General features: G+C 40.1%; 3 protein-coding genes across 3 annotated transcripts; all 3 read right to left on the bottom strand.

Moving 5' to 3' along the window:
- Positions 1–3,191: 3,191 nt before the first annotated feature.
- LOC118783815 (odorant receptor 131-2-like) lies at positions 3,192–4,145 on the bottom strand. Its single transcript, XM_036537773.1, has one exon. It carries the CDS (start codon positions 4,143–4,145, stop codon positions 3,192–3,194), a length of 954 nt encoding a protein of 317 aa, XP_036393666.1.
- Positions 4,146–7,463: 3,318 nt separating this feature from the next.
- LOC118783814 (odorant receptor 131-2-like) lies at positions 7,464–8,417 on the bottom strand. Its single transcript, XM_036537772.1, has one exon. The coding sequence runs from the start codon at positions 8,415–8,417 to the stop codon at positions 7,464–7,466; it is 954 nt and encodes a 317-aa protein (XP_036393665.1).
- A 5,265-nt stretch (positions 8,418–13,682) lies between these two features.
- LOC118783813 (odorant receptor 131-2-like) lies at positions 13,683–14,636 on the bottom strand. Its single transcript, XM_036537770.1, has one exon. It carries the CDS (start codon positions 14,634–14,636, stop codon positions 13,683–13,685), a length of 954 nt encoding a protein of 317 aa, XP_036393663.1.
- Positions 14,637–15,891: the final 1,255 nt, after the last annotated feature.

Raw genomic sequence — 15,891 nt, 5'->3', positions numbered from 1 at the left:
GCTTAAGAGTCAAGAATTCTAAGAATAAGAGTAAACCTTGGGCTGAGTGTAAGAATTGGTCTCAAAGTAATTCTAATAGTTTTTTGGGTCGTATGATGGCTTCTGAAATGGATTAGAGCACCAGTGAGATTTGATGCTGTAAGTCATAAATGACTGAAACAATTATTGTGCATTAAGGAATGTTTCTCTTGTCTTTAAAAATGAATTGATAAAAGAGTACAGATTGTATTAGGAAGAGATTTTGTTTGTGACAGATTTAATAAGTCACTCACATTACTGAGGCAAAGATATAATACCATTTCTGAATGACAGTGGGTTTCAGCATTGCAAGACGTAGAAACATGTAGTGTCAGTTAATATGACTTCAAAAACATTTTCTAGCCCAAAGCTTTCCTTAAACCTAAGAGAAGGAGGGGTTGTGACTTATTCAGCATGGGTTGGGCTTTTGAACATGGAGAACTCGTGTAGGTGTGCAACCCGTAGAGACAGAATGGGTTGTGCTCTAAGCTGGAACCATTGGAACCATTTTGTCAGTCTTGGCAAAAACAAGCAGGCAAATGTTGCTTAGGCAAAAGGTTAGTTCAGCTCTTGCCCTGTGTTATTTAGTGTAGCTCTCACTGCCATTACCTTACATTACATTACATTATGTTACATTACTTCATTTAGCAGACGCTCTTACCCAGAGGGACTGCCAAATAAATGCATCACTATGCTAAGAGTAGTTATTGCAAGGTATTACAAGAGGTCAGTAAGATACTGAGTTAAGTGCTAAACTAGTGTAGAGTGCTTCTTTTTTTATATAATAGGGATAGATAGGATAGATAGAGACAGGTAGAGAAGAAGGTAGAGTAGAGATACAGCTTGAAAACGTGAGTTTTCAGCTTTCTCTTGAAGGCGCCCAGGGAGTCTGTTGTACGAATCTTGGCAGGAAGCTCATTCCACCAGTGTTTAGCCAGTACTGAGAAGAGGTGGGTTCGAAAGATGCTGCCCTTGTATTTCGGGTCACAGACGCGACCCGAGGTAGCAAAGAGCAGCACAGAGCGCAGCACTCTATCATCTGAAGTGAGAGCCAGGCCATAATACCTCCCCAGTATTCTGTACCTCCCCATTATTCTAATATTATTCTGCACATAAAATCTTTCTGAACAACTTCTTGGTAAAGAAACATTCTCCTGTCATCATTCACAGTCTGACTTCAAGATTGTTTGAAAACAAATCATTCTCATATATTTTTTTTCATAAAATCAGCTGTATACCCATTTGTACAGATGGCAGAAAGACATGACTTTGTATTAAAATGAATCCTGAAACAGCAGATGAAATCTGTGATTTAAAATATTTTGGATTGAAAACAATAGGTATTCAGTTTCTGTAAAAATGCTTCCAATATTGATTGGTCTCCAGTTAATTCTGAATCTAAATATTATTATTACAGATTATCTTTCACAAATCTGTTCAGTGACTACAATGACAGCAACAGAATTCTCAGCTCTGTCTTTATAGTCTGCATCAAGCTGAACAATGAACCAAGTTCTCTCTGGAATATAGCATGATGTTTTTTTTTTCTCTTTGTGAGCACCTGTTTACAAAACAGGGCCCTGGCAACAGTTATGGATGTTAATTGGCTATCTCAGTTTTTGAAAATACTGCTCAGCTGTCATTGGCTATAGGTTAAATCCAGACACCAGATGTTGCAAGTGTGAACCCCTAAGTGATACCAATGAAAGCTTCAAATGATTCAGATTAATATCTAAATTTTTATAGAGAAGCGTAATAGGGAATTCCTGTCATTTGTCATTCAGAGTATTTCTTATTAAGATATGAGAGGTTATATAAAACAATTGGTAAAGTAAATAGCCCATGAAGTACCACTTTCAAAATCATTTTTAAGTCTTTAGGCTACACATTGATACATTTAAAGATGGGGTCACTTGTTTAACAAATAATTGGTTAATGGATAGTTTGTGTTTGTACATGCTATGTACAAATGTGCAGTAATACTGGCTTCTCAACGTACCAGAAAAAAAGTCAGAATCAAAGTTTTTTTTTATTTGTCACATGCCAAGGTACAATGTACAGTGCAGTGAAATAATGGATGTGGATGTACAACCTGTAGGCCGTGTGTTATGCATGTGTTTGTGGTGTATTCAGAGGAGTGCAGAGGAGAAGACATTTTAGAACTTCATGTGGATTGGTCCAGAGGAGTTTAATCAAGATACAGTATAATGTCTGCATTATATCATAGAATGGTATACAGGTAACAAGGAGGAAAATGTGTGTGACTGTAGACAGACACAGACTCGGTCAAACACACACACATATGCATACAGACACAAGTGCAGAGGTGCTGCTCAGTTTGGATCTCTGGAGGCAAATGAGTGAGTAGCAAGAGGAGGGGAGGCACCTCTAGACCAATGGGATGTGTTGTCTTTGTAGCCTTGAGCCATCCAGATATGCGCATCTCTGCAGGTCGCTAAACATTTGTAAACTGAAAACACAGGCAGAATCGCTCAACCTGGAAACTGGTGTTTATAGAATTAAATTCTGTAATGTAGCAAGGTGGTTTGAAATCCAAGTGAAATATGTAAAAAGGGTATAAATTTTTATTATGTAAATGTTAAAATATGAACATTGAGAAAATATGTACAATCATCCAAGGGCTAAAGAGTACAGTCACAGGCATGCACCAGTGTGAACAGGTGCTTTAACTGTTCTTTTGCCAATGCAATTGAATACTGTTGATTATCAACAACAACTGACCAAAAACTCTCATTTTTGGAAAAACACAGTGCAATCAGTGAATAAAGGTCCAAAAAAAATCACACAGAAGGTAACATTCAGCAGCTTAACCAATGAACACCATGCAGTGTTAACTTGCTGGAAAACAGGGAACTATACAGTGAATGAAGTCTTTACAGGTAAACAAATAAAGACAGGCAAAATTGGCTGACAAGTTCAACAAAGTACTCCTCTTCCAGTCCAGGACAACAGAGGGCATTTAGGTGAAAATGAGTTCCTCTTATTTGACTAAGTATGTAAATAACTTAATCGTTCCTTCAAGCTTGATCCACAAATGTTGAGCCTGACCCAACCCAAACCTGAGTGCAGAGCAACTATAGGCCTGAACCGGCCCGAACTTGACATGTTTCATTTGGTTCCTTTGGGTTTGGGTCAGGCTGTAGGGCTTTAGCTTACTGGTCTGCAACGACAGGGGATATTTTCTTACTCAGTCCAAAAAGCAAATAATATTTCATAACCGAGACAAATTTATCATCCCTTAAACCATACACCAGTGGAATGAGACATCGTGGAGCAAGGATAAAAATGATGTAGTCAGCATATCTCAGATTTATGAACAGGCTCAGATCAATCGCCATTACGGCCATCTCTATGAACGGGCACCACAACTGAATCAAACAGAGGAACAGCTGGATGGCATGAAGGAGGACTGTTTTGAGGCCCTTGGAGGCGGATTTCTTATTGTCTGCTGAAGCCACCTTGGCAACTGCCATGATTTTGACGTATGTGAACATGATGATGCTGGACATGACCAGGAAGTAGAGCTGAGAAATGGCTGATCTGAGGTGACCTTGCCACTCGAGGATTATGATCATCTCCACAGTGCACACCCTGTCAGTGCTGTAGAAACTGAGTGGGGCAGTAGCCATGAATGCAGAGAAGGAGGTCATGACTCTTATGTAGCTGAGAGCATGGATGACAATGATGGTGAGAAATGCTCTGGATGGGGTGGAAATTTCAGCATGTCTCAGGGGCAAGCAGATGGCCACATAGCGCTCCAGGCTCATCACGGTGAGGGTCAGAGGTGTACAGAGCTGGACAATGAGCACAACCGCACAGATGAGCAAGCACAATCCAACAGGCATCGGGATGCGGAAGTAGCTCAGGAGAAGGAGGAGGTCACTAATCACTAGAAATATGCAGTCACAAACCAGGATGTGCGCGAAGAGGATGTAGCGGCTGTTGGTGCGGAAGGCCTCCTTCTTGCAGAAGGTGAAGATCATGATGGAGTTTATGTAGAGGAAAATGCCCACCAACACCTGCACTATGATCACCTGCTCGTTCAGCTTCCGCTGTGCGGGGATGCTGCCAATACTGCCATTCTGTGCTGTGCTGTTAGTAGCCATGGTGACTCTAATATCTGGAGAAAGAAAATACATTATGCGACTGAAATAAAGTATGATAGAATGATAGACAACAAACCGATACACAACATATTTACTACAATATACCACACTTACATGAACCATGTAATAGTTTACAATTTTCCCTTGATTTTGTGGCAGTAATAATTTTACTTTGGCCTTGTGTTTTTAAGTATGAAAATTTGCATTGTTTTGATTAAGCAAAATATTATGTTTAAATGCAATCCATATGTTTGTAGTTAATTTTGTTGAAATAAATTTAGAATCATTTAATCTGTTTGCTGAAAATAACATTATTTCTCCTACTCCTACTTAAGATGCATAAACTTAAAAGTGAGGAATTGACAATATATTAGTTAAGCATTACCTTCTACCAAGTCTCCTAGATGCATCCTCAAGTGCAATGCTAGCTGTGAGCACCTTCATTTTATAGTGTATATGAAGCAGTTTAATGACTTCTCTGAGGAATGTTGTTTGGAGCTCTTAGCAATTGTTGACGAATTTGAGCCCCTGGCAACAGTGATCTCAGAATATGGAAATAGTACAAGCTTTTTAAGCAAAGCAGTACATCCCAAAGGGGTGGGACGGGCTAGATCTTACATAACAGAAATAATGAGCAATACAAAAGAGTTAGATTAAACTGATAGCGTTTTTGGTGGCATTTAAATACAGGCAATATGCTGTACACTGACATACCACTTAAATCAGCCCTCTGTTACATATGTAAGGAAATGTAAAAAGCTTCTGATGCCTGCAGTTGTAGTGTTGTTTTCAATGTGTGAATATGTGATCGGGTTTTACATTTAAATGAAAAGTAAATTAGAAAAGTACTCTGTGCACTGAAATATTGTTATACCAATCTGTGCCAGGGATATCAGCTAGAGAACTGATTCTGTACCTTCTAACTTGTATTTCACTGTCAGTATGCCTTGTGCTCAGTGTACTGTGCCATTTTCTGAGATGAGGTGGTTGCACTCAGAATGTTTTAGCTGGAATCAGCCTTCGAGCCAGCTAACACTTTAGGAGCTCTGGTTGGGGAAAGGCCTTTGACCAAAAGATTGTTGGTTCGGTTCCCAGCTGGGGCACAGCTGTGGTGTCTTTGGGCAAAGTACTTAACCTAACCTAGTTAACCTAACCTATGTAAGTTGCTCAGCAACTGACAATCATTAATTATTATGTCACACCTAAAATATCACTGATAAAAGATTGGACACAAGTCAGGAAGTTGAAGTGAAGGAATGCCCGTTGTTAGACATTGGAGGTCCACACACACGCACACACACACACACACACACACACACACACTTTGTTCTCAGGTAGATTGCTAGTGGAAGTGATGTGAGAATACGTGGATGCAGATGGCCGTTTTTCTGCTTGCCACTAAGACAATGGGTTTGTGACACATGAGCATAGAGAGGGCTTCTGTTATGTTGTGGTTCCTGGGTTCCAGAATTCAGGGCAGTAGGATGAGGCAGGAGCCAATCAGCAGCAAGTGTGTAATGCTGCATGAAACCTGAAGAGTTCTGTCCCTGGAACTGAAAGAGTGGCACCTGCAGCTGTGGAACTGTGTAATGATGCTATCGTATTGCATTTACAGTGTGGTGATGTCATTGTCAACACCAACCATGACACCTGCTTACATTCAGTTCCTGTTTCATTTGAATTCGCTTTGCTGGCATTGACGAATCACTGAAAATCATGCAACGTCGCAAATAAAAAATGTTCTTTTAATATCAAGAATTCATATCAGTGTTAGCTTATGAATGGGAGCAACTGTTGACAAAATATGGTCCTGGCAACAATTATGGATGTTAATTGGCTATCTCAGTATATGAAATGCTCAGCTGTCATTGGCTATAGGTTAAATCCAGACACCAGGTGTTGCAGGTGTGAACTCCTATGTGGTATCAATGAAAGCTTCAAATGATTCCGATTAATATCTAAATTTTTATCGTGAAATGTAATAGGGAGATCCTGTCACTTGTGATTCAGAGTACTTGTTATTAAGATATGACAGGGGATATAGAACAATAAGTGAAGTGAATATCCCATGAAGTACCTGATTCAAAACCATTTTAAGTCTTTAGGCTACACATTGATACATTGTGAAAATGGATTTACTTATTAAATAAGTAACTGGTTAATGGATAGCTGGGTTCATACATGCTATGTACAAATGTGCAGTAATACTGGCCTCTGAATGCATCAGAATGTACAACCTGTAGGCCGTGTGTTATGCATGTCTTTGTGTTGTATTCAGAGGAGTGCAGAGGAGAAGACATTTTAGAACTTCATGTGGATTGGTCCAGAGGAGTTTAATCAAGATACAGTATAATGTCTGCATTATATCATAGAATGGTATACAGGTAACAAGGAGGAAAATGTGTGTGACTGTAGACAGACACAGACTCGGTCAAACACACACACATATGCATACAGACACAAGTGCAGAGGTGCTGCTCAGTTTGGATCTCTGGAGGCAAATGAGTGAGTAGCAAGAGGAGGGGAGGCACCTCTAGACCAATGGGATGTGTTGTCTTTGTAGCCTTGAGCCATCCAGATATGCGCATCTCTGCAGGTCGCTAAACATTTGTAAACTGAAAACACAGGCAGAATCGCTCAACCTGGAAACTGGTGTTTATAGAATTAAATTCTGTAATGTAGCAAGGTGGTTTGAAATCCAAGTGAAATATGTAAAAAGGGTATAAATTTTTATTATGTAAATGTTAAAATATGAACATTGAGAAAATATGTACAATCATCCAAGGGCTAAAGAGTACAGTCACAGGCATGCACCAGTGTGAACAGGTGCTTTAACTGTTCTTTTGCCAATGCAATTGAATACTGTTGATTATCAACAACAACTGACCAAAAACTCTCATTTTTGGAAAAACACAGTGCAATCAGTGAATAAAGGTCCAAAAAAAATCACACAGAAGGTAACATTCAGCAGCTTAACCAATGAACACCAAGCAGTGTTAACTTGCTGGAAAACAGGGAACTATACAGTGAATGAAGTCTTTACAGGTAGACAAATAACGACAGGTAAATTCAGCTGACAAGTTCAACAAAGTACTCCTCTTCCAGTCCAGGACAACAGAGGGCATTTAGGTGAAAATGAGTTCCTCTTATTTGATTAAGTATGTAAATAACTTAATTGTTCCTTCAAGCTTGATCCCCAAGTGTTGAACCTGACCCAACCCAAACCTGAGTGCAGAGTAACTATAGGCCTGAACCGGCCCGAACTTGACATGTTTTGTTTGGTTCCTTTGGGTTTGGGTCAGGCTGTAGGTCTTTAGCTTACTGGTCTTCAACGACAGGGGATATTTTCTTACTCAGTCCAAAAAGCAAATAATATTTCATAACCGAGACAAATTTATCATCCCTTAAACCATACACCAGTGGAATGAGACATCGTGGAGCAAGATTAAACATGATGTAGTCAGCATATCTCAGATTTATGAACAGACTCAGATCGACCTCCATTACGGCCATCTCTATGAACGGGCACCACAACTGAATCAAACAGAGGAACAGCTGGATTGCATGCAGGAGGACTGTTTTGAGGCCCTTGGAGGCGGATTTCTTATTGTCTGCTGAAGCCACCTTGGCAACTGCCATGATTTTGACGTATGTGAACATGATGATGCTGGACATGACCAGGAAGTAGAGCTGAGAAATGGCTGATCTGAGGTGACCCTGCCACTCGAGGATTATGATTATCTCCACACTGCACGCCTTGTCAGTGCTGTAGAAACTGAGTGGGGCAGTAGCCATGAATGCAGAGAAGGAGGTCATGACTCTTATGTAGCTGAGAGCATGGATGACAATGATGGTGAGAAAGGCTCTGGATGGGGTGGAAATTTCAGCATGTCTCAGGGGCAAGCAGATGGCCACATAGCGCTCCAGGCTCATCACGGTGAGGGTCAGAGGTGTACAGAGCTGGACAATGAGCACAACCGCACAGATGAGCAAGCACAATCCAATAGGCATCAGGATGCGGAAGTAACTCTGGAGAAGGAGGAGGTCACTAATCACTAAAAATATGTAGTCACAAATCAGGATGTGCGCGAAGAGGATGTAGCGGCTGTTGGTGCGGAAGGCCTCCTTCTTGAAGAAGGTGAAAATCATGATGGAGTTTATGTAGAGGAAAATGCCCACCAACACCTGCACTATGAGCACCTGCTCCTTCAGCTTCCGCTGTGCGGGGATGCTGCCAATACTGCCATTCTGTGCTGTGCTGTTAGTAGCCATGGTGACTCTGATATCTGGAGGAAGAAAATACATTATGCGATTGAAATAAAGTATGATAGAATGATAGACAACAAACCAATCTACAAAATACTACTACAATATACCACACTAATATGAACCTAGTAATAGTTTCCAATTTTCCTACATTTTGTGGGAGTAATAATTTTACTTTGTGTCTTTACTTCCATATGTTTGTAGTTCATTCATTCATTCATTCCAGCATAATATAATCTGTTTGCTGAAAGTAACATTGTTTCTCCCACTCCTATTTAAGATGCATAAACATAAATATGAAGAATTGAGAGATTATTAGTTAAGCATTACCAACTATCAAGTCTCCTAGAAGCGTCCTCAAGTGCAATGCTAGCTGTGAGCGCCTTCATTTTATAGTGTATATGAAGCAGTTTAATGACTTCTCTGAGGAATGTTGTTTGGAGCTCTTGGCAATTGTTGACGAATTTGAGCCCCTGGCAACAGTGATCTCAGAATGTAGAAATAGTACAGTATTTTTAAGGAAAGCAGTATGTCCCAGGGCTAGATCTTACATAACAGAAATGATGAGCGATACAAAAGAGTTAGATTAAACTGATAGCTTTTTTGGTGGCATTTAAATACAAGAAATATGCTGTACACTGACATACCACTTAAATCAGCCCTCTGTTATATATGTAAGGAAACGTAAAAGGCTTCTGATGCCGGCAGTTGTAGTGTTGTTTTCAATGTGTGAATATGTGATCGGGTTTTACATTTAAATGAAAAGTAAATTAGAAAAGTACTCTGTGCACTGAAATATTTTTATACCAATTTGTGCCAGGGATATCAGCTAGAGAATTGATTCTGTACCTTCTAACTTGTATTTCACTGTCAGTATGCCTTGTGCTCAGTGTACTGTGCCATTTTCTGACATGAGGTGGTTGCACTCAGAATGTTTTAGCTGGAATCAGCCTTAGAGCCAGCTAAAACTTTAGAAGCTCTGGTTGGGGAAAGGCCTTTGACCCAAAGATTGCTGGTTCGGTTCCCAGCTGGGGCACAGCTGTGGTGTCTGGGCAAGGTACTTAATCCACAACTTCCTTAGTAAAGATGCAGCCCTGTAAATGGATAAAATTGTAAGTTGCTCTTGAGAAAAGCGTCTGCTAAATGACAATAATGTAATGTAATGTACAGCCTCTTTAGTAGGGTGGCAGTGTAGCACAGTGCTAAGGAGCAGTACTCATAACCGAAAGGTTGCTGGTTCGATTCCCTGCTGGGGCCCTGTTGTTGTACCCTTGGGCCAGGTACTAAACACAGAATTGCCTCAGTAAATATCCAGTTTTATAAATGGGTAACATGCAAAAAATTGTAACCTATGTAAGTTGCTCAGCAACTGACAATCATTAATTATTATGTCACACCTAAAATATCACTAATAAAAAAGAGGGCACAAGTCAGGAAGTTGAAGTGAAGGAATACCCATTGTTAGACATTGGGGATCCACACACACACACACACACACACACACACACACACACACACACACTTACTTTGTTCTCAGGTAGATTGCTAGTGGAAGTGATGTGAGAATACGTGGATGCAGATGGCCTTTTTATGCTTGCCACTAAGACAATGGGTTTGTGACACATGAGCATAGAGAGGGCTTCTGTTATGTTGTGGTTCCTGGGTTCCAGAACTCAGGGCAGTAGGATGAGGCAGGAGCTAATCAGCAGCAAGTGTGTAATGCTGCATGAAACCAGAAGAGTGCTGTCCCTGGAACTGAAGGAGTGGCACCTGCAGCTGTGGAACTGTGTAATGATGCTATCGTATTGCATTTACAGTGTGGTGATGTTATTGTCAACACCAACCACGACACCTGCTTATCTTCACTTTTTGTTAAATGTGACTTTGCCACTCTAGTATTAACAAATAACTGAAAATCACACCGAGTTGCAAATATAAAATGTTCTTTCAATATCAAGAATTCATATCAGTGTTAGCTACTGAACGGGAGATTAACAAATGTATTAGGTAAATTCAATACAGAAAGTGTCTGTGATCAAAGAGAGATGCTCAGTAAAAATAACACTTAAGTAAAAAATATTGCTTAAGACTCAAGAATTCTAAGAATAAGAGTAAACCTTGGGCTGAGTGTAAGAATTAGTTGCAAAATAATTCTAATAGTTTTTTGGTTCGTATGATGGCTTCTGAAATGGATTAGAGCACCAGTGAGATTTGATGCTGTAAGTCATAAATGACTGAAACAATTATTGTGCATTAAGGAATGTTTCTCTTGTCTTTAAAAATGAATTGATAAAAGAGTACAGATTGTATTAGGAAGAGATTTTGTTTGTGACAGATTTAATAAGTCACTCACATTACTGAGGCAAAGATATAATACCATTTCTGAATGACAGTGGGTTTCAGCATTGCAAGACGTAGAAACATGTAGTGTCAGTTAATATGACTTCAAAAACATTTTCTAGCCCAAAGCTTTCCTTAAACCTAAGAGAAGGAGGGGTTGTGACTTATTCAGCATGGGTTGGGCTTTTGAACATGGAGAACTCGTGTAGGTGTGCAACCCGTAGAGACAGAATGGGTTGTGCTCTAAGCTGGAACCATTGGAACCATTTTGTCAGTCTTGGCAAAAACAAGCAGGCAAATGTTGCTTAGGCAAAAGGTTAGTTCAGCTCTTGCCCTGTGTTATTTAGTGTAGCTCTCACTGCCATTACCTTACATTACATTACATTATGTTACATTACTTCATTTAGCAGACGCTCTTACCCAGAGGGACTGCCAAATAAATGCATCACTATGCTAAGAGTAGTTATTGCAAGGTATTACAAGAGGTCAGTAAGATACTGAGTTAAGTGCTAAACTAGTGTAGAGTGCTTCTTTTTTTATATAATAGGGATAGATAGGATAGATAGAGACAGGTAGAGAAGAAGGTAGAGTAGAGATACAGCTTGAAAACGTGAGTTTTCAGCTTTCTCTTGAAGGCGCCCAGGGAGTCTGTTGTACGAATCTTGGCAGGAAGCTCATTCCACCAGTGTTTAGCCAGTACTGAGAAGAGGTGGGTTCGAAAGATGCTGCCCTTGTATTTCGGGTCACAGACGCGACCCGAGGTAGCAAAGAGCAGCACAGAGCGCAGCACTCTATCATCTGAAGTGAGAGCCAGGCCATAATACCTCCCCAGTATTCTGTACCTCCCCATTATTCTAATATTATTCTGCACATAAAATCTTTCTGAACAACTTCTTGGTAAAGAAACATTCTCCTGTCATCATTCACAGTCTGACTTCAAGATTGTTTGAAAACAAATCATTCTCATATATTTTTTTTCATAAAATCAGCTGTATACCCATTTGTACAGATGGCAGAAAGACATGACTTTGTATTAAAATGAATCCTGAAACAGCAGATGAAATCTGTGATTTAAAATATTTTGGATTGAAAACAATAGGTATTCAGTTTCTGTAAAAATGCTTCCAATATTGATTGGTCTCCAGTTAATTCTGAATCTAAATATTATTATTACAGATTATCTTTCACAAATCTGTTCAGTGACTACAATGACAGCAACAGAATTCTCAGCTCTGTCTTTATAGTCTGCATCAAGCTGAACAATGAACCAAGTTCTCTCTGGAATATAGCATGATGTTTTTTTTTCTCTTTGTCAGCACCTGTTTACAAAACAGGGCCCTGGCAACAGTTATGGATGTTAATTGGCTATCTCAGTTTTTGAAAATACTGCTCAGCTGTCATTGGCTATAGGTTAAATCCAGACACCAGATGTTGCAAGTGTGAACCCCTAAGTGATACCAATGAAAGCTTCAAATGATTCAGATTAATATCTAAATTTTTATAGAGAAGCGTAATAGGGAATTCCTGTCATTTGTCATTCAGAGTATTTCTTATTAAGATATGAGAGGTTATATAAAACAATTGGTAAAGTAAATAGCCCATGAAGTACCACTTTCAAAATCATTTTTAAGTCTTTAGGCTACACATTGATACATTTAAAGATGGGGTCACTTGTTTAACAAATAATTGGTTAATGGATAGTTTGTGTTTGTACATGCTATGTACAAATGTGCAGTAATACTGGCTTCTCAACGTACCAGAAAAAAAGTCAGAATCAAAGTTTTTTTTTTATTTGTCACATGCCAAGGTACAATGTACAGTGCAGTGAAATAATGGATGTGGATGTACAACCTGTAGGCCGTGTGTTATGCATGTGTTTGTGGTGTATTCAGAGGAGTGCAGAGGAGAAGACATTTTAGAACTTCATGTGGGTTGGTCCAGAGGAGTTTAATCAAGATACAGTATAATGTCTGCATTATATCATAGAATGGTATACAGGTAGCAAGGAGGAAAATGTGTGTGACTGTAGACGGACACAGACTCAGTCAAACACACACACATATGCATACAGACACAAGTGCAGAGGTGCTGCTCAGTTTGGATCTCTGGAGGCAAATGAGTGAGTAGCAAGAGGAGGGGCACCTCTAGACCAATGGGATGTGTTGTCTTTGTAGCCTTGAGCCATCCAGATATGCGCATCTCTGCAGGTCGCTAAACATTTGTAAACTGAAAACACAGGCAGAATCGCTCAACCTGGAAACTGGTGTTTATAGAATTAAATTCTGTAATGTAGCAAGGTGGTTTGAAATCCAGGTGAAATATTTAAAAAGGGTATAAATTTTTGATTATGTAAATGTTAAAATATGAACATTGAGAAAATATGTAGAATCATCCAAGGGCTAAAGAGTACAGTCACAGGCATGCACCAGTGTGAACAGGTGCTTTAACTGTTCTTTTGCCAATGCAATTGAATACTGTTGATTATCAACAACAACTGACCAAAAACTCTCATTTTTGGAAAAACACAGTGCACTCAGTGAATAAAGGTCCAAAAAAAAATCACACAGAAGGTAACATTCAGCAGCTTAACCAATGAACACCAAGCAGTGTTAACTTGCTGGAAAACAGGGAACTATAAAGTGAATGAAGTCTTTACAGGTAAACAAATAACGACAGGTAAATTCAGCTGACAAGTTCAACAAAGTACTCCCCTTCCAGTCCAGGACAACAGAGGGCATTTAGGTGAAAATGAGTTCCTTTTATTTGACTAAGTATGTAAATAACTTAATCGTTCCTTCAAGCTCGATCCACAAATGTTGAGCCTGACCCAACCCAAACCTGAGTGCAGAGTAACTATAGGCCTGAACCGGCCCAAACTTGACATGTTTCATTTGGTTCCTTTGGGTTTGGGTCAGGCTGTAGGGCTTTAGCTTACTGGTCTGCAACGACAGGGGATATTTTCTTACTCAGTCCAAAAAGCGAATAATATTTCATAACCGAGACAAATTTATCATCCCTTAAACCATACACCAGTGGAATGAGACATCGTGGAGCAAGGATGAAAATGATGTAGTCAGCATATCTCAGATTTATGAACAGGCTCAGATCAATCGCCATTACGGCCATCTCTATGAATGGGCACCACAACTGAATCAAACAGAGGAACAGCTGGATGGCATGAAGGAGGACTGTTTTGAGGCCCTTTGAGGCGGATTTCTTATTGTCTGCTGAAGCCACCTTGGCAACTGCCATGATTTTGACGTATGTGAACATGATGATGCTGGACATGACCAGGAAGTAGAGCTGAGAAATGGCTGATCTGAGGTGACCCTGCCACTCGAGGATCATGGTCATCTCCACAGTGCACACCCTGTCAGTGCTGTAGAAACTGAGTGGGGCAGTAGCCATGAATGCAGAGAAGGAGATAATGACCTGTATGCAGCTGAGAGCATGGATGACAATGATGGTGAGAAAGGCTCTGGATGGGGTGGAAATTTCAGCATGTCTCAGGGGCAAGCAGATGGCCACATAGCGCTCCAGGCTCATCACGGTGAGGGTCAGAGGTGTACAGAGCTGGACAATGAGCACAACCGCACAGATGAGCAAGCACAATCCAACAGGCATCAGGATGCGGAAGTAGCTCTGGAGAAGGAGGAGGTCGCTAATCATTAGAAATATGCAGTCACAGACCAGGGTGTGCGCGAAGAAGATGTAGCGGCTGTTGGTGCGGAAGGCCTCCTTCTTGAAGAAGGTGAAAATCATGATGGAGTTTATGTAGAGAAAAATGCCCACCAACACCTGCACTATGAGCACCTGCTCGTTCACCTTCCGCTGTGCGGGGATGCTGCCAATACTGCCATTCTGTGCTGTGCTGTTAGTAGCCATGGTGACTCTGATATCTGGAGGAAGAAAATACATTAAAGCAATGGAAGTAAAGTATGATAGATTGAGAGACAACAAACCAATCTACAAAATACTACTACAATATACCACACTAATATGAACCTTGTAATAGTTTCCAATTTTCCTACATTTTGTGGCAGTAATAATTTTACTTTGTGTCTTTACTTCCATATGTTTGTAGTTTATTCTGTTGAAACGGATCCAGCATCATTTAATCTGTTTGCTGAAAGTAACATTGTTTCTCTCACTCCTATTTAAGATGCATAAACATAAATATGAAGAATTGAGAGTATATTAGTTAAGCATTACCTTCTACCAAGTCTCCTAGAAGCGTCCTCAAGTGCAATGCTAGCTGCGAGCTTCTTCATTTTATAGTGTATATGAAGCAGTTTAATGACTTCTCTGAGGAATGTTGTTTGGAGCTCTTAGCAATTGTTGACGAATTTGAGCCCCTGGCAACAGTGATCTCAGAATGTAGAAATAGTACAGTACTTTTAAGGAAAGCAGTATGTCCCAGGGCTAGATCTTACGTAACAGAAATGATGAGCGATACAAAAGAGTTAGATTAAACTGATAGCTTTTTTGGTGGCATTTAAATACAAGAAATATGCTGTACACTGACATACCTCTTAAATCAGCCCTCTGTTATATATGTAAGGAAACGTAAAAGGCTTCTGATGCCGGCAGTTGTAGTGTTGTTTTCAATGTGTGAATATGTGATCGGGTTTTACATTTAAATGAAAAGTAAATTAGAAAAGTACTCTGTGCACTGAAATATTTTTATACCAATTTGTGCCAGGGATATCAGCTAGAGAATTGATTCTGTACCTTCTAACTTGTATTTCACTGTCAGTATGCCTTGTGCTCAGTGTACTGTGCCATTTTCTGACATGAGGTGGTTGCACTCAGAATGTTTTAGCTGGAATCAGCCTTAGAGCCAGCTAACACTTTAGGAGCTCTGGTTGGGGAAAGGCCTTTGACCCAAAGATTGCTGGTTCGGTTCCCAGCTGGGGCACAGCTGTGGTGTCTGGGCAAGGTACTTAATCCACAACTGCCTTAGTAAAGATGCAGCCCTGTAAATGGATAAAATTGTAAGTTGCTCTTGAGAAAAGCGTCTGCTAAATGACAATAATGTAATGTAATGTACAGCCTCTTTAGTAGGGTGGCAGTGTCGCACAGTGCTAAGGAGCAGTACTCATAACCGAAAGGTTGCTGGTTCAATTCCCTGCTGGGGCCC

Source organism: Megalops cyprinoides, chromosome 9 (genome assembly GCF_013368585.1).
Source record: "Megalops cyprinoides isolate fMegCyp1 chromosome 9, fMegCyp1.pri, whole genome shotgun sequence".
Classification (NCBI taxonomy): domain Eukaryota; kingdom Metazoa; phylum Chordata; class Actinopteri; order Elopiformes; family Megalopidae; genus Megalops; species Megalops cyprinoides.
Note: the sequence above shows the minus strand (reverse complement) of the source record. Positions and strands in the feature narration are given on the sequence as shown.